At 44.4% G+C, this 25,601-nt stretch overlaps 1 protein-coding gene across 2 annotated transcripts in view; it reads left to right on the top strand.

Moving 5' to 3' along the window:
• prdm5 (PR domain containing 5) overlaps positions 1–25,601 on the top strand; it is a 301,678-nt gene that overhangs the window by 174,389 nt on the left and 101,688 nt on the right. For both annotated transcript variants that reach the window (XM_078214035.1, XM_078213941.1), the window contains one exon: positions 2,897–2,990. In XM_078214035.1, the coding sequence (XP_078070161.1) occupies positions 2,897–2,990 (94 nt within the window). The remainder of the gene's footprint in view (positions 1–2,896; positions 2,991–25,601) is intronic.

Raw genomic sequence — 25,601 nt, 5'->3', positions numbered from 1 at the left:
AGGGTGAGAAGGAAGATGACTTCTAGTTTGGTTCACCTTGCTCAGTAGTTCTCATTGGAATTCAGTAGCTTTGTTTTAGAAAAAAACATGGATTTATAATTTGAAAGAATCATGAGACAAGGCTGTGTTGCTGGTAGGGAGCCTCATTAGCAGGGAACATTATTGGACATTGTTGTGCCTGCTATCAAAACAGAAAATCATAGGAAACCATTGATCAAATTTCTGGTGCACACAGCAGCAAGCTTTGCTTGCTTGTGGTTAGAGTGGATTACTACAGTTGACCCCTGGGCGCTAATTTTATTACAAGGCAGAAATCAGTAGTGTGATAGAATACGCTCCCCTTGTCTGGATGGGTGTAGCTTCAATAACACTCAAGAAGCTGTACACCATCCAGGACAAAGCAGCCTGCTTAATTGGCACTACATCCACTCTCTCCCCCACTGACGCACAGCGGCAGCAGTGTGTACCATCTACAAGATGCACAAAACTCCCTCAGCAGCACCTTTGAAATGCACGAGAATTACCATCTTGAAGGATCAGGGCAGCAGATAAATGGGAACACCACCAACACTTGGAAGTTCCCCTCCAACCCACTTTCCATCCTGACTTGGAGATATATCACTGTTGCTTCACTGTCATTGACTCAAAACCCTGGAGCTCCCTCCTTAACAGCACTATGGATGTTCCTACATCACACGGACTGCAGCAGTTCACAAAGACAGCTTACCTCCTCAAGGACAATTAGGGATGGGGAATAAATGCTGGTCGAACCAGCAATGTCCATTTCCTATAAATTAATTTTAAAAAGCACTTTGTATAACCAACATAATTCCATAACCTTAAATTTGTACAATATTCAGTGTTGAAAAGTATGATTTATATACTCTGCATTGCTCACGTAATGTTGGAACTCTCAGCATCGGTAGCTTCAGGGATGGTTAAAAATGAATTGTGTGTCAGGTTGCATATGCTCTTCGGAATGAATAGCATTTCCATTTCCATGCAGGTGACAATGAAAATGCCAAGATAAATGGAACTTCTGTTAAATTAATCCTTGATGAATACACCACCGTAGCTAAGATTTTGACTTGAAACTGGCTCCTGAAACTAAAATGTTTAAGGGTTATGCCTTTTAATAATCAGATATACTAAGCTGCAAGCAGAAGTAACAGTCTGTAAAATATTCAGTGGGGCACTTGTGATGTTCTACCTTCCGTGCCATAATGCACAAAATATCTGTTTCTTTGGGGCCTCAGATAGTTTGTGAAAATAAGTGGGAGAAAAGAGGTCCACCTGAAGTGGAAAGTGAAGTGAGATCTATGAACTCTAGATTCGATGTTGAAGATATTCCAATGGCACTTTCATCCAGGATGAATAGAAATGATCATTTTCCCCATGAAAGGCTTGTGATGTGACAAGAACGGCAGAGCAGGAGGGATGGCTACCATTTTGAAGGATTCTTAGATGTGCCGTTAGGCTGCAAATCTCAAGAAGTAGGAGGACAAAGCAATTGATTGAAACAATAGTGGACTTGGAAGTGAGGAAGCTGCATTGAGATGGGTCACTGACACATTCCTGCCACTGAATAACTTTCCCAAGGATAGGTTGTGAAGCAGATTGCAGCCAGGCAGTCAATTATTCTGGTTAAGGCCTCAATGAGGGGTGATCCTGCAGCTTCACCTGCATTTTGCCACTGCAGAGGCTGCCAGTTGAATGGATGTGGCCTCTCTGTGACAGGCTAGGGGGTCATTGGAGCCCAAACCCCATTGGTGGGGCTGCAAGCCTGTAGGGTGAAAATTGCAGCCAATCCCGATCCAGTAGAGGGGGTATTCCCTCCATTCCAATGGACCGACCAGTGTCTATTCTGTTTATTTCTCCACTGTTAGAGGCACCCTCGCTGTGTATGTTGAGGTGCCCTCGTGGTCAGCAATCTGTGTCAACAGCACCCAAATCACCCCTGTGAGACTGCCAATTCCATTGAGGTCTTCAGATTGGGACCGTGGCATCGAGAGCCCATTGTGCTGAACAGAATGGTGAATGTGAAGGTGGCCAATTGGAACAATGCCATCTTGAAGGTTGCTAAGCCCATCTCACTGTCTGAAAGTTTGGGCAGAGGACCCCCATTCACTTGTGGCACCGGGGTGCTGAAACCCACACAAACTTCAGTCCATGAATCTGATTTTTGTGACAACATTTGGTTGGGGCAGAGAGATCTCAAATAACTCTGTGGGGCAACTATAATAAAGAAAAAATGCACTTTAGTGAAATGTTGTTACCATCAAATTCAGAGTGTTTATTTTTAATCATGTACTGACAACTTGTTGGTGTATCTGCTAATATTGTATCATATTTTAGATTATTATTGTGTATGCAATCAATTGGTCTCATCTGTGAGCTATAGCTGAGTAAAATTGAAGAAAATATGGTTGGTCTGAGGAGAAGAAGCTGCTGTTTGTGGAAGAAGCACTTCCGTGATACATGTTTGCTGTGAAGCTTGGAAATTAGATTCAGGTTAAAATTATAGTTACGAATTCTCTTACACACCTTATTCATGAGAAAAATAGAAGTTGCCGGTGTATTCCTAGCATCGCAACTTATTTAACCCAGTTAATTTTTTGCGGGAGCTGCTACACTTTGGCTGAAGGTTGGAATCTGTAATAGGAGGAGGTCACATCAATTCCTAGTCTCAACATCAGTTCATGTTTGGTGGTTTCTTCATGTTCGTACTGCAAACTATGAAGGATGAATAAGCGGATAATGTAAATACTGCAGGCAAATGAAATATAAAAATGCAGCAAAAGCAACATCAGATTTTGTCCCCTATCAGCAAGTGCTTGTTGTAGCATGTTCAGAGAATGCCATTTGAACTGAGTGCGGCTTACTTTTTGTCTTTCAGACACATACTGGAGAGAAGGAGAAGATTTGTCCGTATTGTGGGCAGAAATTTGCCAGCAATGGAACATTACGTGTGCACATTCGAAGCCACACAGGTACATATTGAGCAGTGTTGGGGAGATTGATCTGGATTAAATGCTATTTTTATTTAGAGGATGGGTGCACAAATAAGTTGCTGCTTTGACATGCTGTACAATGGCACGTGTGGCCATGAGTTTGCAGTAGGTTACAAACAATCTTATTTCCAATGTTGGTTTGACAATTGGAAACCAGATGCATCTTAGTAACAGTGAGGCAAATCAGACTGATCTGAATCTGCTGCTATTAGCTGGGTGACTAATTCCATCCCAGCGTTCTGGTAAGAGTAATAGGCCAGTCCATTTGACCAAATAATGAAATTGTTAAGAAAATTCCATGAGTTGTTTTGATGTGTGTATGTGGCAGAACAGGGGTTCTTGAATGTTTTGTACTCCGAAGGCAATGTTACAATTCCACTGACCTCTGTAGTACAACAGAAGTATTTTTCCTGTGTAAAAATTAGTTATACAGTTGAACAAGTATTCATTATTTTTGCTTTGCTTTTGTAATGTGACATTTGTTGCTCGCACGGAGTTGCTCCTCTTGCCTGGTCATAACCAGCAGCAAATCCACACGCAGCAAGATCCCAGAACGCACAGTCAGATGGCTCACCATACACAGCTTACTGAGGTTTACTCCGCTAACATGAAGGACCCAGTTTGTATCACTGTCATTGAGTGCATCACTTACAGTGCTCACCACTCCAGTGTGTCTCATTAACGAACAATAAGTTTTCTTTCACACTCAAGTAGGTGATTAGTGGAAAATCTGTCCAGCACAAAGGCTCTAAGATTACTGGGGAGGGTGTGTGGAGTGTGGCAGTGCGGGAAAAGCCTGGCAGGGGATGTGGAGGCCCTGCTGATCTTAATGATATGGTCTGATTCAAATAATTTGCAGATTAGCATCTGACAGCCAGCTAGAATGACTGTATGGCTGCCGGGTGAGGGCACACCCACAAGCAACCGGAGGTCACAGCCAGGAAACTGTGAGGAGGGTCCTCGGCAGTTTGTTCAGGAGAAAGCTTGGGGCCAGAATCAGAAGTAGGAGAGCAGCATTTCCGAGTTCCGGAGAGGGGGATGTGGCAATCTGATGGGAGGTGAAAGCTTACGAGTTCAGGGTCATGATCTGGGAGGGTTGTGGAAACTCAGGGCACAGAAGGAAAATCTGAATAAATAATCTGAATATCTTCTGGGCCTCTTCTGACCAGAGTTTGGGTCTCCACATGTTGTTCTCTAACAACAAAGCCAACTCTGCTCACCCTCAGGCCTCAGGTTAAAACTATGGCAGGGAATCTCCTAAAAACAAATGAAGTGCCTGTTTTTGGGCGTAATTACCTGAATGAATCTCCAGCATCTGTGCATCACAGAGTGTCTCAGAGAGATTCATGCTGGCACGTGGGGGGGGCGGGGCCTCATCCCACTGGAGAGGCGGGCAGCATGGTGCTGAGTGGGTCACTGCATATGTGCCGATCTGTCAGTGGGGAGATTGGTGCAGGCACACTAGACCCTCTGTCGCTGGCCTCCTGCTTTCTTTTGCAGGTCCCCCACCCCCGCACCGATTGCTGGCCTACCTGACCCCTCCCCCGGGCCAGTTCCAATCATCAGCCCACCATGGCCAGCCTTGATCACCCCCTCCCTCCCTCCTCCACCGATCCCAATGCAGAATGGCAGAGGGTTACCCCCCCCCCACCACCAATCGTCACCCTGCCTCCCAGTAGGCCCCTCCCCAGTGGCAGTGTCCAGTGCCCCCTTTGCACATGGGTGCCCAGTGTGCAGTGCCAGAGTGTCAGGCTGGCATTGCCCAAGTGGCACCCACTGCCCCCAACCACAATGGCCTCCACCCCCAGCAGCGGGGTGAGCACACCTGTTCGTCGTTTGGGGTGGGGGGGAGAAGGAGACACCACCGAGCTGGGAGACTACCGTCCTAAGCCCGCTAATTATATGGAAATATCAACTTCCATATGGTAATCAGGCCTGCCCTGATTTCTGGCGCATGGGTGATTACATCAGAAAAAAGGGCCTGGGGGTCTCAGCTGGTCACAAGTCCCGCTGATAGCTCGCAGCTCGCTGCACTGCTCAAGTAGCACAACGGGTGGGAAACGCCGGGCCTATATTTCAGATTCTAATGACCTGCTTCCTCCCTGCATGCCTGTTTAAAAAGGCAGGTTAATATGGGGCAAACCAGGGGGAAGTGACTAATGAGTGAGTAATTTATTTTACTTTTAACTGCCAACTCCTTCCCAGTTTCTGGGAAGTAGTTAAAATTTGGACCAAATGGGCAAATGTTAGCTGTAAGCATCTGTCTCTGAAGTAAGTGTACTTCCTGGATGTTGCATATGGTTTAAACAGCTTGTATTTCCTAGATCCTCACCATCAAATTATTTCTACTTTTACTGAAATTGTTATGTTAATAATAATGCAAGATGAATGATTGATTGCAGTGTGGTTTCTTTCAATCTGATCTCAGGGACTTCTGCTTTTTCCACATAACCCTTCACATTTGGAGGCTAGGAACCATGTAATCAGATTCCATAAACATTTTTGTGGTGTGATTTCTGATTTGTTAGTGACAAAAAGGACCAATCATTAAAAATACGGATGAAACTCTGCCATAGTTCCATTATCTTATGTCCAGCCTCATTTCCTAGCTCCAGGCCCTGCGGCTAGTCTTTCCTAACTTCAGGTCTTGTCTCCTGTTTCAAGGTTCAAGTCAATGCCCATCTTCTGTGTCTTCATTCAAATGCCTTGGACTCGACCACCAATTCATATCCCTCTGCCCCGCTCTTTGTATGTTGCCAGCATTGCAGAAGCTGGCAAATGGAGCCACCCTTACAATTTTGATATGGTTGGAAGTTCTAATTCTACCATTATGACAAAAATGGGAGGAGTATTACTTTGCTTAAATAAAACCTACTTTATAACATTTATTTGGGCCTGGAGGTGATGGGAATATTACAAATCATGCAATTTTCCTGTGAAAATAAAAGAACAAGTGTATTTGTGCGAGAAGTCATGTTAAGCCAGCAGGAAGTCTTGACTGCATAAGCTCATTGCTTGGACTCCACTTATTTCAATCCTGCATATCCTTCTTGGGGACAATTAGGGATGTGCAATAAATGCATTACCAGCGATAACCACAACCCATGATCAAACATGGACATGAAAATGACATTTGCTGACAACAGAAAATTCCAGAAAACAATGTAGAAGATCCAGCAGGAGACTTGCAAAAGCATTTTGTTGGGATATGTGATTTGGCTGATGCATGCCAAATGAAATTTAACACTGTTTTACACACAGTGCAAAAGAAATATTGTAAGACTTTGATATTGACTGAACTGATTTTGCATTAGTAAAAGGTTAAACATTACTCTGCACTGTGACATCAAGAATGTTGCCAGAAATGGTGAATTGTATCTATGAAGAAAGATTGGGTAGGATGGATCTGTTTTCTTTGAGATAGAAAAGGCTGAGGGGAGAGAGTTGATTGAGGTACATAAAATTAAGAAGGGTCTGGAAAGAATGGACAGGAAAGACCTCTTTCCCCCAGCAGAGAAACCAATAATCTGGTGCATAGATTTAAAATATCTGACAAAAAGATTAAAAAGGAATTGAGAAACATGTTTTTCACCAAGAGAGGGTGTTCGGGATTGGAAATCATTGCCTAAAAAGGTAATAGAAGCAGAAACCTTCACTGAATTTATAAAGTACTTAAATATGCATTTGAAATGCCATAGTCTACAGGGCTACAGACCCTAAGCTGGAAAGTGGATATAAACTGGATATATCTTTATCAGCTGCACAGCCAAGATGGACCAAATGGCCAACCTCTGTGCTGTAACCTTTCTGTGTTTCTATGATTATCTGGGTTTAATGTGCAGAGGAAAACGAGGGAATGAGGAGCCTATGGCATGCATCAAACATTAGGCAGATTTTATAATTAGCTGCTCCTGGTGGAAAGCATTGTTCACCATTCGCATTTATAAGAAATTATCGGAGGTTACTGAGCTATAAAGCATCTTCTGTCCACTAATCTAGAAATATGAGTTCATACCTTAATATCTTGATGCTCGTCATACAAAGCTCCATTTTGGGAGCATAAATACAGATTCCATTCTGCTTTAAGCCTACTGGAGTTATGATGAGGTTTTACAATGCACTGGTCAGTCCCACCGACGTGGAGGCTTTGGAGAGAGTACAGAAAAGGTTAACCAGGATGTTGCCTGGTATGGAGGGTATTAGCTATGAGGTGAGATTGAATAAACTGGGATTGTCCTCCCTGGAAAGACAGAGGCTGAGGGGCGACCTAATAGAAGTTAATTATGAGGGGCGTAGATAAGGTGAACAGTTGGAAGTTTTTTCCCAGGGCACAAATGACAATCACAAGGGGCACAAGTTCAAGATAAGAGGGCAAAGGTTCAGCAAAGATGGGCAGGGGAAGATTTTTACACAGAGGTGGTGGGGCCTGGAATGCACTGCCAAGTCAAGTGGTTGAGGCAGATATGTTAGCGACATTTAAGACTTATCTGGATAGGCACATGAACAGACGTGGTATAGAGGGGTACAGGAGGTTGGTCTAGGTAGGACAACCTGATCGGCGCAGGCTTGGTGGGCCAAAGGGCCTGTTCCTGTGCTGTATAGTTCTTTGTTTGACTATGACAAGTTCTGCAAGACATAACAGGCTACAAGGTAAAGGCATGTAAATTGGCCAGCACAAATGCACCCCTCCCCGATGAGCTCAATGCATTCTATGCCCATTTTGAGCAAGAGGTCAGTGAGAGCATGCCCTTGCCTCTGGAAACCTCGGATGAACCTGTATCTGAGGTCACCTTCGCAGATGTCAGAGCAGCCTTCTCGAAAGTCAACCCACTGAAAGCAACTGACGGTTGCTTGGGGTGGCACGGTAGCACAGTGGTTAGCACTGCTGCTTCACAGCTCCAGGGTCCCGGGTTCGGTTCCCGGCTCAGGTCACTGTCTGTGTGGAGTTTGCACATTCTCCTCGTGTCTGCGTGGGTTTCCTCCGGGTGCTCCGGTTTCCTCCCACAGTCCAAAGATGTGCGGGTTAGGTTGATTGGCCAGGTTAAAAATTGCCCCTTAGAGCCCTGAGATGCATAGGTTAGAGGGATTAGTGGGTAAATATGTGGGGGTAGGGCCTGGGTGGGATTGTGGTCGGTGCAGACTCGATGGGCCGAATGGCCTCCTTCTGCACTGTAGGGTTTCTATGATTTCTATGACCCTGATGTGGTACCCGGATGAGCATTCAGATTCTGCGCGGACCAGCTAACCGGGTATTGACAGACATCTTTAACCACTCCTCACACCAATCTGAGGTCTGCTTCAAGAAGGCAACCATCATTCTGGTACCAAAGAAAAGCCAGGCAGCGTGCCTTAATGACTATCATCCCGTGGCTCTCACATCCATCATTAGTGCTTCAAAAGGCTAGTCATGGCATGAATCAATTCTGGCCTCCCAGACTGCCTGGATCCACTACAGTTCACCTACCACCACAACAGGTTCACAACAGATGCCATCTCCCTGGCCCTACATTCAACCTTGGAACACCTAGACAGCAAAGACACCTATGTCAGTCTCCTATTTATTGACTACAGCTCAGCCTTCAACACTATTATTCCTATAAAACTCATCTCCAAACTCCAACCAACTTAAGAACAGCTTCGTCCTTGCTGCCATCAGACTTTTGAATGGACCTATCTCGGATTAAGTTGATCTTTCTCTGCACCCTAGCTATGACTGTAACACTACATTCTGCACCCTCTCTTTTCCTTCTCTATGTACAGTATGTTTTGTCTGTATAGTGCACAAGAAACAATACTTTTCACTGTATACTAATACATGTGATAATAAATCAAATCAATCACATATAGAGGAACCATGCTCTGTTTTTGTCACCAAAAGCGTGCATTTACACGAGAAGGGGTTAAAAAAGAGCAACAAGATTGATTGCAAGTGTAAATTAGATTTTTAACCATTATACTCTCGAATGCAAGCAATTAAAGTGGACCTCAATGAAGTACATAAAATATTAAATGATATAGATAAGATTATTTTAAAGTATATATCAGGAAATTAAGTTCATAAAGCATAAATGAAAATAGGTGAAAAGTAAATGAGTTAATAAGATGAAGAAGATAAATCTTCATTCTGAGTGATAAATGTTTGGAATTATCAGCTAAGCACGGTGAGCCTCACAAAAACACAGAGCTAAATCAAAATTCATTTAGATGCCGCAAAGAATTAGTTTTTGTGCAGTATAAATTAATTTTGACAAGTCAAATGAACTTTTCTTTTTTATGACTTTTCATATGTTGCAATATTCAGTACAAGACAGATATGAATCAAATATGTCACTGGTACTACATGCATTCCATTCTGGAGCTGTCCTGTCTGTTTAAACTCTTCACCCTCCTATACTGGTATCAATGTAACTATTGGCTTTATACTTGCCACATCATTGGTATTATACCAGTATAAACATATTTAGATACTTAGTTCCCTTGGTGTCACTCAAAAGATGCTAGTGGGTTGGTTGTAAGTCATTCTACATCGACATCCTATCCTCTGTCATTCAAATTGGATTTCAAAGAACTTAGCTGTGATGTAGCATTAATGTGGGTACCTTGCAACTGATACCCACAATAAATATTCTACAATCCCTCGTGATTCCTGTGAATAACGCAATTTAAATCAATTTACATATTTATTTCAAAATTAATGTAAAGCTCTAGCCAACTATTTAAAGTTCCTTTCAGAGCAGTGAATTAAACATTTATGCAATTTTTCAAATAAAAAAAATAAATTCACAAGCAGTTGTTCTGGGGACTTAATTTTAATCAAAATTTGTACAATAATAGTGCACGTTTGCGAGTCATTCTGAGTGTGAAAATGTCTCATTTCATATTAATTTTCATATCTATTAAGACTGACTCAGGCTACATCAGCATTTACAAATTCTCCCCATTCAACATGTGTATTTAATCTAATTTACCTCAGTTGTATCTTGGCTATCAGCCACCAATAGTTGCCGAGATGAAAGCTGTTTACGTGTCCAATATAATGTTTCTAAACAGAATGACATCAGGCACCAAAAGTATGAGTGACTTCAGAGGTTCCATGTCGAATTGTGTTGCAGAGAATACGATAACTGTCTTGAACCTAGTATGGGGCCAGAGACACGAGATTTCCTTTGTACTGTTCATTTTTTCTCTCTCTCGTATTGTCTGAAGATCTTGAACGGTACTCCTTAGAAGCTTTAATCAAGGATAAAATATATGAATAAATTTTGTCATGGGGATATTTACATATCCTTGGTGTATTGTGTGTTTGTGTAGAACTGGGATGTCTACATTAGAAATATTCTGCTTAATAGCTAAGGAAGTCACTCGGAGACCATTTCGGCTGAACATCAATTGCAGTACAACTGCAACCAAATACAAAGACAAATTTAAAACCTGCTTTTGGCAGTCAATATTTTAAATGTAATTTGAATGTTACAATTCGGATGCACATTTAAGGAGTTCTTTGGTAGAAAGTGAGACAGGAATCAACAACATAAATTAGGTCAGCAAGCCTCAAATAGGGTTTGATTGGTATTACATGGCCTATGCTTGTGGGAAGTTTCTACAGCATGGGTGTGCGTGTGTAAGCTTGTGGAGGAGGACGAGGAGCAGCAGAGGCAAGAGAACTTTGCGAATGTGGTACCAGGATGGAAGGCAGTGGCTGAGCCCTATTATCCTATTGATGGCATTGCTTCTGTGCTTATTTAATACCAGGTTTTACAGGATCATACTTAGCTCCACAAGGCATTAGTCAGAACAGGTTTGGAGTAAAAATGTTTCTGATATTCAGGTTCAGGTTTTACTGTCTGTTTACAAGTTTTGAAAAGAGTTTTTCTGAGACTTGGGCCAGGAATTTTGATACCGAGGCAGGTAGCTTGAGTGGGGAAATTTCCAGGGTGTAGGTGCAGGATAGAGTTGGGCATGCTACCCCTGTAGCAACCATAGGGATGGATGGGCTAGTTAAAAGGCCCACCTTGGTGCTATGGGATGTTGTCCCAGTTGTATTATGACATTTTAAGCATGTCATCCTTCACTCCCCCCTCCTCATCCACCCCATGGCCCCTTATGTCCTCCATGCCAAATCATGGCTCTTGCATGCCCATTCACCAATGTATACAGTGTACAGAAACAATGAAGCCTAGAATAACAATGAGAAGTGTGGAACTGTTTTTAACAAAACTTACAAATTTTTTTTAAAAAAGAACTGCTTTTCCAAAAATACTATAAAAGTGTCAATCAAACTAACTAACAACAGAGACTTCAAACACTTGATACTTCTTAATCTAGTGCAAGTAAGCATTGAGACATTTGCAAAACATATCACAGAAAAATATCATTGCAACTAACCACTTAAAGATGTCAATCGAGAAAAGTCATCAGTTCTCTCCACAATTCTCTCTAGCTGTCAAAAAAATTCCCACTCATCATCTTTATATGAGTTTGGGCTCTCAGTCAAGCATACATAATGTGGCTTATGGGAGTTCATGGGTTTTCGACAAATGAAAATAGACTTTACTATACAAGGTCAGAAAGATAAAACAATTTACAATGTGTCTTGCACTCTAACATTCAATATTACTATGAGGTAAATATGAATTAACAGGCAAACTGCAGTTGAATACTCCATATTGCCCAATAAATGCAAATGCGACTAGTATAGATTCCATGGATTTCTCAACAGTCCACCCAGATGTCGTAACACTGGGAGTCAACCATCTCACTGAAACTCCATCTCTTTTAGAAGGGTTTCCAAATTCTCTTTTGAAGATCTCCCCTTGGTTTTTCTCCCCAAAAGTTGCTTAAACTCAGGCGGCTTGAACAAAGGCCCACCTTGCAGGGTTTCAATCTCGTCTTCTAGGATTCCATTGCCTTGCACTTGAGAATCAACTCACAAGCACAATTTCAGCTCTTCGGCCATGTTAAACAGAACATCACTTCTCTAAATAGGTACCTTTTCCCCAACAGCCAGCAGCACAGAATCTCCAACCTTCAAAGAACAAGAACAAAGAACAATACAGCACAGGAACAGGCCCTTCGGCCCTCCAAGCCCGCGCCGCTCCCCGGTCCAGGATTGAATCCTGAATCCAGGATCCCCGCCCAATTTTCCAGCCTATCTACATACCAATATCCTATCCACCGAGCTGTCCCTCACAGCTACGATGCTTTGTTCATTACAACCTATTAACTCACCCCCACCCCCCTATTCCAGACCATGTGATCCCCAGGGAGAGGCGAAAACCCAGAGTGAAAAACCCCAGGGCCAATATGGGGAAAAAAAAATCTGGGAAATTCCTCTCCGACCCCCTGAGGCGATCGAAACGAGTCCAGGAGATCACAATGGCCCTGATCGGAAAATGCTTCCCAACCCTAGTCATTTCCACTTCCATGAACACCATATGAATTCCCTGCCCCCGAGACAGGTTCCCAACTATCCGCAGTCTCGCTCTGTACTGGCACCAGCAAGATGATCATAGAATGAAGCCTTGAAACGAGAAACAAGGAACAATTAGCCCGCGCCGCTCCCTGGTCCAAACTAGACCACTCTTTTGTATCCCTCCATTCCCACTCCGGTCATATAGCTGTCTAGATAAGTCTTAAACGTTCCCAGTGTGTCCGCCTCCACCACCTTGCCCGGCAACACATTCCAGGCCCCCACGACCCTCTGTGTGAAATATGTCCTTCTGATATCTGTGTTAAACCTCCCCCCCTTCAAAGAACAAAGAACAAAGAACAGTACAGCACAGGAAACAGGCCTTCGGCCCTCCAAGCCTGTGCCGCTCCTTGGTCCAACTAGACCAATCGTTTGTATCCCTCCATACCCAGGCTGCTCATGTGACTATCCAGGTAAGTCTTAAACGATGTCAGCGTGCCTGCCTCCACCACCCTACTTGGCAGCGCATTCCAGGCCCCCACCACCCTCTGTGTAAAAAACGTCCCTCTGATGTCTGAGTTATACTTCGCCCCTCTCAGCTTGAGCCCGTGACCCCTCGTGATCGTCACCTCCGACCTGGGAAAAAGCTTCCCACTGTTCACCCTATCTATACCCTTCATAATCTTGTATACCTCTATTAGATCTCCCCTCATTCTCCGTCTTTCCAAGGAGAACAACCCCAGTCTACCCAATCTCTCCTCATAGCTAAGACCCTCCATACCAGGCAACATCCTGGTAAACCTTCTCTGCACTCTCTCCAATGCCTCCACGTCCTTCTGGTAGTGCGGCGACCAGAACTGGATGCAGTACTCCAAATGCGGCCTAACCAGCGTTCTATACAGCTGCATCATCAGACTCCAGCGGAGTACTCTATACCCCATCCTATAAAGGCAAGCATACCATATGCCTTCTTCACCACCTTCTCCACCTGTGTTGCCACCTTCAAGGATTTGTGGACTTGCACACCTAGGTCCCTCTGTGTTTCTATACTCCTGATGACTCTGCCATTTATTGCATAACTCCTCCCTACATTATTTCTTCCAAAATGCATCACTTCGCATTTATCCGGATTAAATTCCATCTGCCACCTCTCCGCCCAATTTTCCAGCCTATCTATATCCTGCTGTATTGCCCGACAATGCTCTTCGCTATCCGCAATTCCAGCCATCTTTGTGTCATCCGCAAACTTGCTGATTACACCAGTTACACCTTCTTCCAAATCATTTATATATATCACAAATAGCAGAGGTCCCAGTACAGAGCCCTGCGGAACACCACTGGTCACAGACCTCCAGCCGGAAAAAGACCCTTCGACCACTACCCTCTGTCTCCTATGGCCAAGCCAGTTCTCCACCCATCGAGCCACTTCTCCTTGTATCCCATGAGCCTTAACCTTCTTAACCAACCTGCCATGTGGGACTTTGTCAAATGCCTTACTGAAATCCATATAGACGACATCCACGGCCCTTCCTTCATCAACTGTTTTTGTCACTTCCTCAAAAAACTCCACCAAATTTGTAAGGCACGACCTCCCTCTTACAAAACCATGCTGTCTGTCACTAATGAGATTGTTCCGTTCTAAATGCACATACATCCTGTCTCTAAGAATCCTCTCCAACAACTTCCCTACCACGGACGTCAAGCTCACCGGCCTATAATTTCCTGGGTTATCCCTGCTACCCTTCTTAAACAACGGGACCACATTCGCTATCCTCCAATCCTCAGGGACCTCACCCGTGTCCAAAGAAGCGACAAAGATTTCCGTCAGAGGCCCAGCAATTTCCTCTCTCGTCTCCCTGAGCAGTCGAGGATAGATGCCATCAGGCCCTGGGGCTTTGTCAGTTTTAATGTTCCCTAAAAAACCTAACACTTCCTCTCTCGTAATGGAGATTTTCTCTAACGGGTCAACACCTCCCTCCGAGACACTCCCGGTTAACACGCCCCTCTCCTTCGTGAATACCGATGCAAAGTATTCATTTAGGATCTCCCCTATTCCCTTGGGTTCTAAGCATAATTCCCCTCCTTTGTCCCTGAGAGGTCCGATTTTCTCCCTGACAACTCTTTTGTTCCTAACGTATGAATAGAATGCCTTAGGATTCTCCTTAATCCTGCCTGCCAAGAACATCTCGTGCCCTCTTTTTGCCCTTCTAACTCCCCGTTTGAGATCTTTCCTACTCTCTCTGTATTCCTCCAGAGCTCCATCTGTTTTCAGTTGCCTGGACTTAACGTACGCCTCCCTTTTCATTTTAATCAGATCCTCAATTTCCCTGGTTATCCACGGCTCTCGAATCCTACCTTTCCTATCTTTCCTTTTTACAGGCACATGCCTATCCTGCAGCCTTATCAATAGTTCCTTAAAAGACTCCCACATGCCAGACGCGGACTTACCCTCGAACATCCTCTCCCAATCAACATCCACCAACTCCTGCCTAATCCGGCTATAGTCAGCCTTCCCCCAATTTAGCACCCTGCCCGTAGGACAGCACTCATCCTTGTCCATTACTATCCTAAAGTTAACAGAGTTGTGGTCACTATTTGCCACATGTTCCCCTACCGAAACTTTGACGACCTGACCGGGCTCATTTCCCAGAACTAGGTCCAGTATAGCCCCCTCTCTAGTCGGGCTATCTACATACTGTTCCAAAGAACCTTCCAGTACGCATTTTACAAATTCCTCCCCGTCCGGTCCCCCAGCTCTAAGCACTTTCCAGTCCGTGCCAGGGAAATTAAAGTCCCCCACTACAACAACCCTATGTTTTCTGCACCTATCCAGAATCTCCTGACATATCCTTTCCTCCACTTCCCGTGGGCTGTTGGGTGGTCTGTAGTACACCCCCAGCATAGTGACTGCACCCTTCCTGTTTCTGAGTTCCACCCACAGCGACTCAGTACATGACCCCTCTAAGTTGTCTACCCTCTGCACCGCGGTAATATGCTCCTTAACTAATATCGCTACTCCCCCACCTTTTTTAGCCCCTCCTCTGTCTCGCCTAAAACACTGATACCCCGGAATATTCAGCTGCCAGTCCTGTCCTTTTAACCAAGTTTCCGTCACCGCAACCACATCCAAATTCCGCACAAGCATTAAGGCCCTAAGTTTGTCTGTTTTACCCGTTACACTCCTCGCATTGAAGCAGATGCACTCCAGACCTCCAGGCCCAGTCAGGTCGTCCTCCTCCAGAGTGCTCCTCTTCTTAGCTAGCCTTGCCCTGGCCCCCAGCTCGACCCCAGCCTCAGTATTTACTGACCTCCTGTTTTGTTCCCCACCCCCCTGCCACACTAGTTTAAATCCTGCCGAAACACTCGAGCAAAACTCCCAGCCAGGATATTTGCTCCCTTCCAGTTAAGGTGTAACCCATCCTTTCTGTACAGTTGCCATCCTAACTTGAAGATTTCCCAGTTATCTATGAATTTAAAACCCTCCCTCTTGCACCAGTCCTTTAGCAACGCGTTCAACTGTAGAATCTCCCTGTTCCGAGCCTCACTTGCACTAGGCACCGGGAGCAGTCCAGAGATTGCTACACTGGAGGTCTTACTTTTTAGCCTAGCACCCAACTCCCTGAATTTCTCTCGTATGACCCCCCTGCTCTTCCTACCTACATCATTTCCCCCAATGTGTACAATCACATCCGTTTGACTACCTTCCTTTTTAAATATGCTTCCTACCCTCTCGGAGACATCCAGTACCCCGGCACCAGGGAGGCAGACTACCATCCTGGATTCTCGTTCAGTCCCACAGAAGCGCCTGTCCGTGTCTCTAACTATTGCGTCCCCCACAACTATCGCTCTCCTAAACCCCTTCTTTCCCTTCCGGACTCCTGAGCCTGTCCCCGTGGAGGCGATCTGGTCCTCGTGGCTTACCCCTGGAGGGTCATCCCCCTCCACAGAATCCAAAACAATATACCTATTGTGGAGGGGGACAACCACAGGGGATCCCTCCACAGACTGCTCACTCCCTTCCCTTCTCCCATCTATTGCCCATCCCTTTCTCTTATGGGAGACTGCCACTGGGGTGCTTTCTGGCACATCACCCTTCTAACTATTACCCCTCCTAACCGTGACCCACGTGTCTTCCTTCCGAGACCCTGGTGTCACTACCTGACTATAACTTTTATCTATGACTCTCTCATTTTCCCTAACTAAACTGAGTTCATCGAGCCTCAGCTCCAGCTCCCTTACACGATCCTTCAGGAGATGCAGTTCCACACATCTGGCACAGATATGGACTTCCGGGAGGCAAGTTGTCTCCAGGAACTCCCACATCCCACACCGAATGCAGTATACTGGCCTCCCACTCATACCAGCCATGTCCTTTTTAGTTTTGGGGATAAAACAAAAAGGGGGTGTAACCGAAGAAAAACAAACAAACAACCTTCCTCGCCGAAGCCCTGTGAGCCAAAGCCCTTTTAGCTCTCACTCTGTCCCCTGCTCACTCCACTGCCCGCTAACGACGCTGCCCGCTCAAAGGTGCGGCCTAGTTTTAAACCCTCCAAAATCTTCCCAGGCTGCTGCTGGGCCTATTTCCTGTTTAGAAAAAAAAACCTCCGATTTTTTTCACTAATTGAACTGAAAAATAATTAAATAAATTAATTACTCTACTGCAGCCCGAGCAGCACTCCCACAGTGAGACACCAACTGTCACACTCTACTGCAGCCCGAGCAGCACTCCCACAGTGAGACACCAACTGTCACAACTCCCTTCAGCTGCTTTCTTGAATCTTCAGGGCTTGTCTTGAGACTCATTCAATTAACAAACTCAGACAGTATCAACACCTCGCAGGATTTCAATCGGGTCTTCTGGGATTTCATTCCCCTGGATTCCCGAATGTGCATTTGAACACCAAGTTACAGGTACAGCTTTAGATCTTGAGCCATGCCAAGCAGAACACGACTGTTCCAAAAGGGTAACCTTGCCCCAATGGCCCTCTTCAATTATCAGGGCTTCTCCTGGGCCCTCTTTACTTAAAGATTGCTCTCTGTAGCCTTTTTTCTAACTTGGACCCTGTTTCTCTGCTCCTCGCTTTCAAATGAACTTAATTGGGACATACCTCTGTCCCCATTTCAGTCCCCTACTTGAGACACTTCCTGACGATGGTGCCCTGCACTCGGTCACCTGACCTAGGTTTTTCACACCCTTTTTCTTTATTTGCAAGTGCCTGGGGCCCACGCCTGGCCTGCGCATGTATAGGAAGACCCAGGTTCATCAGGAGTTGAAATTCCTGACCTCCCCCCAGCTCAATAGTAAGGTACGTTTGGGTTTCATAACTGTTTATACTGGATGAATGGGTATGGAAGGGCCATGAGTTGTTACGGAGAATATGACGGGCCATTGAGTTTGATTCAGAGAAATAAGCTGGAAAGGAGGCTATAAAGGGCCAGGGGAAGTGGACGAATTATTATAGGACTGTAAGTTGGCATAGAGCTGCATGAATAAGGTCTCTTGAACATTTCTTTCAATAGTTCTTGAATCCAGACTGTTGTTCACGACTTCTCTCAGAACTGTGAACCACAAGTCATAGAGAAGCTGGCTTGCCCCCATGAAAATTGCAGGGCAGTAAGGCGATACCTACCCCTGCAATGGAACCGGCCAGTTCGGAAGTGCAGATTGTGGGTTCGGTAGCTGCATGTTTATCCTATATCAACAAAAAATTCAGGGGGTGGGGTGGGGGGCGTACTGGGAATAGAGGCAGGAATAGGAATCCTAGAATTGTATTGTGTTTTTGGCATTTTGAGTTAGTTCCAGAATTGTTCAGACTCCACAAAAGTCCATGCCTCAAATTAAGTCTTTGTGTAAATTACCACAATTTTCAAACATTTCCTGCGGTTAGAATAATGGAGAGATCAATGCTTCATGTGGTTGAATTCTGTTTGTAAATGAGAAGATTTAAGTTATGAAACCTTGTAACATATAATCTGTCTGCTTGGTATTTGTCTATTAGTGAAGCCTCTTACTTTACTAGTTAGTGAACATTGGAATATACAGACTCATGATTGCCATTTATGTATTTGATCCTTTTGTTGTCTGGCAATTGGAAGTGATCTCTGAAGTTGTAATGGCGCCTATTCATCTGGCTCTGCAAAAATGAACCCACTTATAACCAGAAACTTTAAAAGGAGATTGGACAGGCCCCTGTCCACATAACCCCATGCATTTACCCTAGCCAGTCCCCCTGACACTAAGGGGTAATTTAGCATTGCCAACCCACCTAAATCCCACCTTAGTTCATCTAAAAGGGTTTTAATATTAAATTTTGTAAATGAAACCAAGATACTGTAAAGAAAAGAAAGGGAATTTGATTGTTTGGCTGAATGAACTAATGGTCTTTTCCAACCTCAAATAAATTACAATGTCCCTTGGTTAACCATTATTTGTTTTAAGGATTTGGGATAAGGGTATGCTCCTGATGACTATTGGTTGGCCTTGCTGGAAATATCATGTGCATGAAGACGGGTTCATGTTCAGGTGATGCTTTCCATGATTAACTGGCTTGGCTTCAAACCATCTTGGCTCAGAGGCAAAAATGACTACTTGGATGAGGTGGTGGTAGATGATTAGATCTCTTGAATTTTGCCCTTAGGAGGAAAGGGAATAAATGTATAAATGTAAAATCTGCATCCGTTATCCACAACAACTACTGGTATTGCAAGGGAATAGTAATGGCATTACAGAGACTACTGGTATTTCAAGGGAATTGTAATGGTGTTAAATATGATGTAACTTTCTTTTTGTTGTATTTTAACATTCTTCCCCTTACTATGCTCTTTGACACTTGTGCTCTTTAAATTACATCAAAACAGTATTTATTGTCAAATGTCAGATATATTAGATATGAGAATAATGGTAAATTGGCTCTTTGATCATTGTAATTTGAAGGATTGAATAGCAAACATACTTAAGAATATCTAAGTATGACAAGGTCACTTAACCTTTTTTTTCCTATTATTTTACTTTCATATTTAGGGCTTGCATTGGTCATATTTTTTCTCCTTCCTTTCCTGGACAGCCATCTGTAGAAGGCAATGGCAAACCTTGCCAAGCTTAACCATGGACAAACACACAAGTTCATGGTTGTTGGCACCCTTTCAGAGTATAAAACCTACAAAGAGGTAAGGCCTGGCAGAGACTGTGGCCTCGAATCTTGCTACCAAAGCAGGTAGCTTGAATCAGGAAATTCCGTAATTTGCCGGACCCATCTCTGTAGAAAGATCTGTGAATGTCAAAGGATCATAGAATTCTACAGTGCAGAAGGAAGCTATTCAGCCCATCGAGTCTGCACTGACCACAATCCCACCCAGACCCTATCCCCTTAACCCATTCATTTACTCTAGTTAGTCCCCCTGACACTAGGAGACAATTTAACATGGCCAATCCACCTAACCTGCACATTTTTGAACTGTGGGAAAAAACAGGAGCACCCGGAGGAAATCCACGCAAACTCCACACAGTGACCAATCCGGGAATTGAACCCGGGTCCCTGGTGCTGTGAGGCAGCAGGGCTAGCCACTGTGCCACCGTGCTGCCCTATCTCAATTTTAATTACCGAGATGGGGCAAGGTGGGATGGAGTCGGGGCCCAATGACCTTGGAAGCAGAGCATAAGTGGCCAAGTGACAAGACGGCTGGGGAGAAGGCACATCTCGATTCTCTTAGACTTTGTCCAGGTTGTATTAAAGACTGTTGGCCATCTAGCCCCCACCCTGTGCCAACTCATGCCCACCGCACCCTCCCATGGACCCAGGTAGCCTTATGCTAACTTATGATGCCCACCATCCCCCTCCCATGGTCCCTTATACCCTTTGTGATAACTCATGCCAACAGATGTCCTTTCCATGTCCATTCACCCATTATACACTGCGCACAAAACTGATGAGCCATGTCATAACAATGACGTGTATGGAACTGCAGAGAAAATAACATTCACAAATCTTATTCTGAAAAAAACCTGCTGTTCTTCCAATCCTATCAAATGTTGAACAGACAGACCATCAAAGTATCAATATCAGAAGCTTCACACATCTCAATCTTGTGCAAATAAACATTGAGATACTGACAAATGAATCAGAGATAGCCACTTAAAAATATCAATCAAGCAAAGTCAACAGTTCTTTCCAGTTGTCAAAACAGAGCCCCCTGCTGAGATAATCCTTTTTGAGTCCGGGCTCTCAGCCAAAAATGCATAATGAGGAGTGTAGAACTGAATGGCCTCATTATGAATGTTTGGCTGACAGCCCAGAATCAAAAGTATTATCTCAGCAGGGGGTCTGCTTTGACAACTGGAGAGAATTGTTGACTTTGCTTGATTGGCATTTTTAAGAGATTATAGTCAGTTGTTCTGTCTGTGTTCATTTGTACAAGAATCAGAAGTGTGAGATATTTGAATTTTCTATTATTGATACTCTGCAATTTCTGATTGACATTTTATAGGATTGTTGGAACAGCAGATTTTTTCAAAGGAAGATTCCTGAATGGATGTTCTTTTTTCTCAGTTTTCTCGCACCCAATTGTTACTGTCTGGTTGATTGTTTCTTTACATAGTGTATTCTGGATGAATGGGCTTGGAAGGACCGTGAGTTGGTATGGGGGAATATAATGGGCAATTGGGAGTGGGTGGTAAGCTTCAGTTGGCATAGGGGTTATAAGCAGATGTGGGTAGGGGCCATGATTGGGAAAGGAAGGGCATGGGGAACATAGAATGGACATGGGTAAGACGTTTTGAAATTGCCTTTCTAACAATTCCCAAATCCAGGTTATGGTTTGTGACTCCTTTGAGAAGTCGTGAACCACAGATCATGGAGAAAATGGCCTGGAGGGGGCTAGGAAATGCCTATCTCTGAGCCAGCAAGGTTGGGAGTGCAGAGTTCAGGCTTGCTACAAACAACATTATCCTGAGCCAGTGAAAATTGAGAGTGCCAGGAATAGAGGCAGAAATCCCAAAATCGAAATCCGACTGTTTTTAATTGACTGCGGAGACATTCTGACTGCAAAAATCCGGGCCTATGGCAGAATCTTGTGCCCTCTCTCAGGACAGGATTGGTGGCTGGGGAGCATTTAATAGGTGGAGGAGGGTGGAGAGTGGCAGGTGGGAACCCTGTCACCTTCCGACCTCCACCCCAATGAATTTTGGGGCAGGAAGGCTCGTAGGCCTTACTTTCTTGCCTCTAATGAGACCCTTAAGTGGGCAATTAATGCACACTTAATTGCCTCATCACACCACTGCTGATAGTAACCCAGCGGTGGGCAGGAGACTGGCCATAGGGAGAGCATGACAAGCAAGCCAACGTGGGGTTGCTTGCTGACTCCTGGGGGTTGGGAGACCAAAGGCACTCAATGCATGATTGAGACACGTGGCATTGGAAATGGGCAGATGCTGAGAACCACCCCTTGTCCTTGCTGCTGACACCTTTCCCCTCCCCTTCCCAGTGATCCACATCCCACTATCTCTCACCTTTGGCCTGGGATCAAATGATGACCCTTGGCCTTGGGTTGGTGTCGTACTGGCAGCAGCCACCACCTTCAAAGGGTGTGGGGGATTGGTTAATCCCAGGGGAGCCCCATTGCTGGCCTGTCACGTGCTTGATTGGCAGGTGATGTGGTAGGCATTCCCAATAAGAGATGATGTGTAGGTCTTGCTGGCTCTTCAGCTAGAAACTGTGATGCCCATCACCTCTACAAGATTTTGTCTTAAATCTGCTAAAGAATGTAGGATGCAGAGGATACAGAATGTGCTGCAGCTAAATGCTTATCTGGCACTTGACATAAGAATAAAAGAGAAGAATGTGCTGCTCATCTACCCAATCATTCCATTTATCATATATGGTCTAACCTTAGCATGGACTTTATCTCACTCTTTCAATCAACTGAGGAAAAATTCTGCTCAATCTCCCATCTCCATTGGCACCCCGTGTTTCCTTGTCTAGTGTACAGGAATCAACGTGTTTTATGGAGTATCTGATCATGTCCTCTACACACATCACCACAAACAAAAACTTCCATTCCCAACAAACTATTTCGCTGGAGTTAATCAACTTATGCTCCATTCCCATTTATTACTGGGACAGTGTGCACAAACATCCAATACTCAGTTGGGGGTAAAACAGTTTCTATCCTTTTCACCCTTGTGATTTGTCAACATGTTATTGTTTTCCCCAGGATTCAGAGCAGAATGGGTTTATAATAATCTGGGAGCTGTCCAAAGTTAATGGCCACGCTGTTTCTCTCCTGATAGATGCTGGCAGACCTGCTGCGCTTTTCCAGCGTCCTCCGTTCCTTTTTCAGATTCCAGCATCCACTGAATTTTGCTTATTATAATGGCCATGCTGTTGCCTATAATACCTCTGGATTAAATCCTGATGTTTGCGTTCATGTTAACAATAAATTGGATTCCTAAAAAAAAAAATCGCATTAGATAGAGCACCCATATGGAACGGTTGGCGACTGGTTACGTTTCCAACTTGCCGCTTCAGTATAAAACTGATCTGTATATTGGCCACCCATCAGAGGACAATAGCTTGAACTTCATTTCCATTGATTGCTCAGATGGCAATCCAAAAGTCTCTCTTCATTCCTGAGTCGATCCTTAAGCTGAAATTCATTGAATTTCTGATTGGTTTTCCCTGCTGTCAATGTTTGGATCACCCTTGCCTCTGACACATCAGCTGTTATTAAACATGGCCCTTCAGGAGGCTTAAATGATAGGAGAGAGCTTATCAGAACCAAAGAAACAGCTTGAGAAAGGAGCTGAAAATAAATAATTTGAGATGCTCCAGATTGGTTCGTATGTTAATCACGACCATAAAGACTTATTTTGTAATGTCAATAAAGTGGCAAGTTTGACAAGTTTTTGGATGTGGAGGAGCTAAATGAATCAGACTGTTATAAAACTGTGTGCATTCAGTTGAAGGTGATTGTGCTAAAACTATAGAATCAATACAGGAAATACCTTTCTGTGATGGATCTCAAGGAATGGGTGGCATTAAAAACCTGAAGAAAGCATGTAACTGAGAAGTGAAGAGGGAATCGAGAAAGGACAGAAAGGAAGAATGATAGACAGTAAAAAGTAAAATGGACCTTCACAGGGCAAAATTAAATCGGGGAATGGATTTGATTAAATTATTACTGATTCTATATTGTAGCAAGTTGCCTTACCTAAGGTAGTCCATAGATAAAAAATATAAGAAATGGGAGAAGGCCATAAGGCCCCGTGAAGCTACTTTGTCATTTAAAAAGATCATGGCTGAACTTTTACATTAACTCCACTTTTCCACCCTGACCCAAATTCCTTGGTGTCCAATAATCTAGCAACCTCAGTCTTGAATGTATTGGATTGAGCATGCATGGCCCTCTGGGGTAGATAATTCTGAAGATTTACAACCCTCTCAATCTTAAATGGCCAACTCCTTATCTTGAGACTATGCATCCTAGATCTAAATTTTCCAGCCAGGGAAATAGCCACTTGGGATCTATCATGTCATCCCTTCTAAAAACTTGACAGAGTTCAATGAGATTACCTTTCATTCTTCTAAATCCCAGAGAATATAAATCCATTGTGCTGAATTTCTCCTCAAAGGACTACTCTCTCATCCCAGAAATCAAATTAGTGGACTGTATCCTTCCATATCCTTCCTTGGGCATCGCGACCAACATTGTAGACAGGACTCCAAGAATGGGATTTTCCGGCTGTGCTCGCCCCAAAAACGGAAAATCCCACCTGAGGTGAACGGACCTTTGCATGGTCTGCGCCCACCACAAACCCCCCCCCCCCCCCCCCGCTACAATTCCCATGGTGGATTTGGAGGGAAAATCCACCCCCCCCTTCCAAAATGTCTCAACAAAGCCCTACATAATTGCATTAAGATTTCTTCATTGTAATACTTGCTATTCCCTTGCAGTAAAATCTAACATGCAATTTGTCTTCCTAATTGTTTGCTCTAACTGCATGCTAATTTTCTATGATCTGTAGGGTTTGAGGGATACACAAACTCCTCTGAATACCAACACAATGTGAACAAAATATTCCGTTTTTCCATTTCTCCTATGAAAGTAGATAATTTCACATTTCTTCACGTGCTCCATCTGCTACCTTGCCAAATCACTTAACAGTAGCCTTTTTGCAACTTCCTCACAGCTTATTTTGCAGCCTAGTTTTTGATCTTCAGCAAACTTTAAGACATTACCTGTCTTGATTCTTCTGTGTTGAAAAGATAGATGGGGCAATCTTACCAAAAAAATTCTAAGTGTCGAGCGAGCATGAAAACAGGAGAAAATCATGCCAATTTTTTGGACGAGTTAAAAATCGAATCTTACCTCACTTAGAGGAAAAAATGAAACGTGATCTGTTCCTGTGGAACAGAGAGATCTGCACCTTTTGAGAGATTTAAGTATGACAGTGAGCCCCATTGTCATGCAAAGTTTGGACTTTAACTGCTGTTGGCCAGCTTTCCCATGATGAGGTCTTGGTGGATTCTAGAAATCGGTGTCTTCACACTTAGTTACTTGATCCAAAAGCTTGCCTGAGGAGCTGCTGTGATCTGGCCTCTCTTAGCAGCCTTTTTCCTTTCTCCTTCATCACCAAGCATTCAATCTCTCCATCCCCCACCCCATGCACTGTGCCATCCACCATCCCCATCTGAGGGCCTGACTACCTCCAACAATGTTGGAGATGGGATGAATTCTGAATGCCTCCTTTAGGTCAGATCAGTGAAGATTTGGGCCGGGGTTCTCCCAAGAAGATTCTAAGTTCCCAATTCACGTGAAAACGGGAGTACCTCCCACTGATTTTTTAGTGGGATTTTCAGAATGAATCTGCCCCACACATCTGCCCTAGCGAGATGCACTAAATCAGTGGGCGGGGCCTATTCCCGCCCGAGAGGCCAGCAGCATAGCGCTGAGCGGGCCACTGTGTGAGTGCCGATCTGTCAGAGCAGAGATTGGTGCATGCGCAGATGCCCCCGCATTGCCGGCCTCCCGATCACTGGCCAGCCCCGCAATCCCCCATTGCTGCCCCTCAAACCCACCCATCCCCTCCAATTGCTGGCCTCCCGAACTTCCCCAGGCCAACCCCTATATCCCCACTCCCTGGCCAGCCCCAATCACCATTCTCCCTCCCTCTACCACCAATCCTG

This window comes from Mustelus asterias, chromosome 1 (genome assembly GCF_964213995.1).
Source record: "Mustelus asterias chromosome 1, sMusAst1.hap1.1, whole genome shotgun sequence".
Classification (NCBI taxonomy): Eukaryota; Metazoa; Chordata; class Chondrichthyes; order Carcharhiniformes; family Triakidae; genus Mustelus; species Mustelus asterias.
This window is presented reverse-complemented; position numbering and strand designations above follow the sequence as displayed.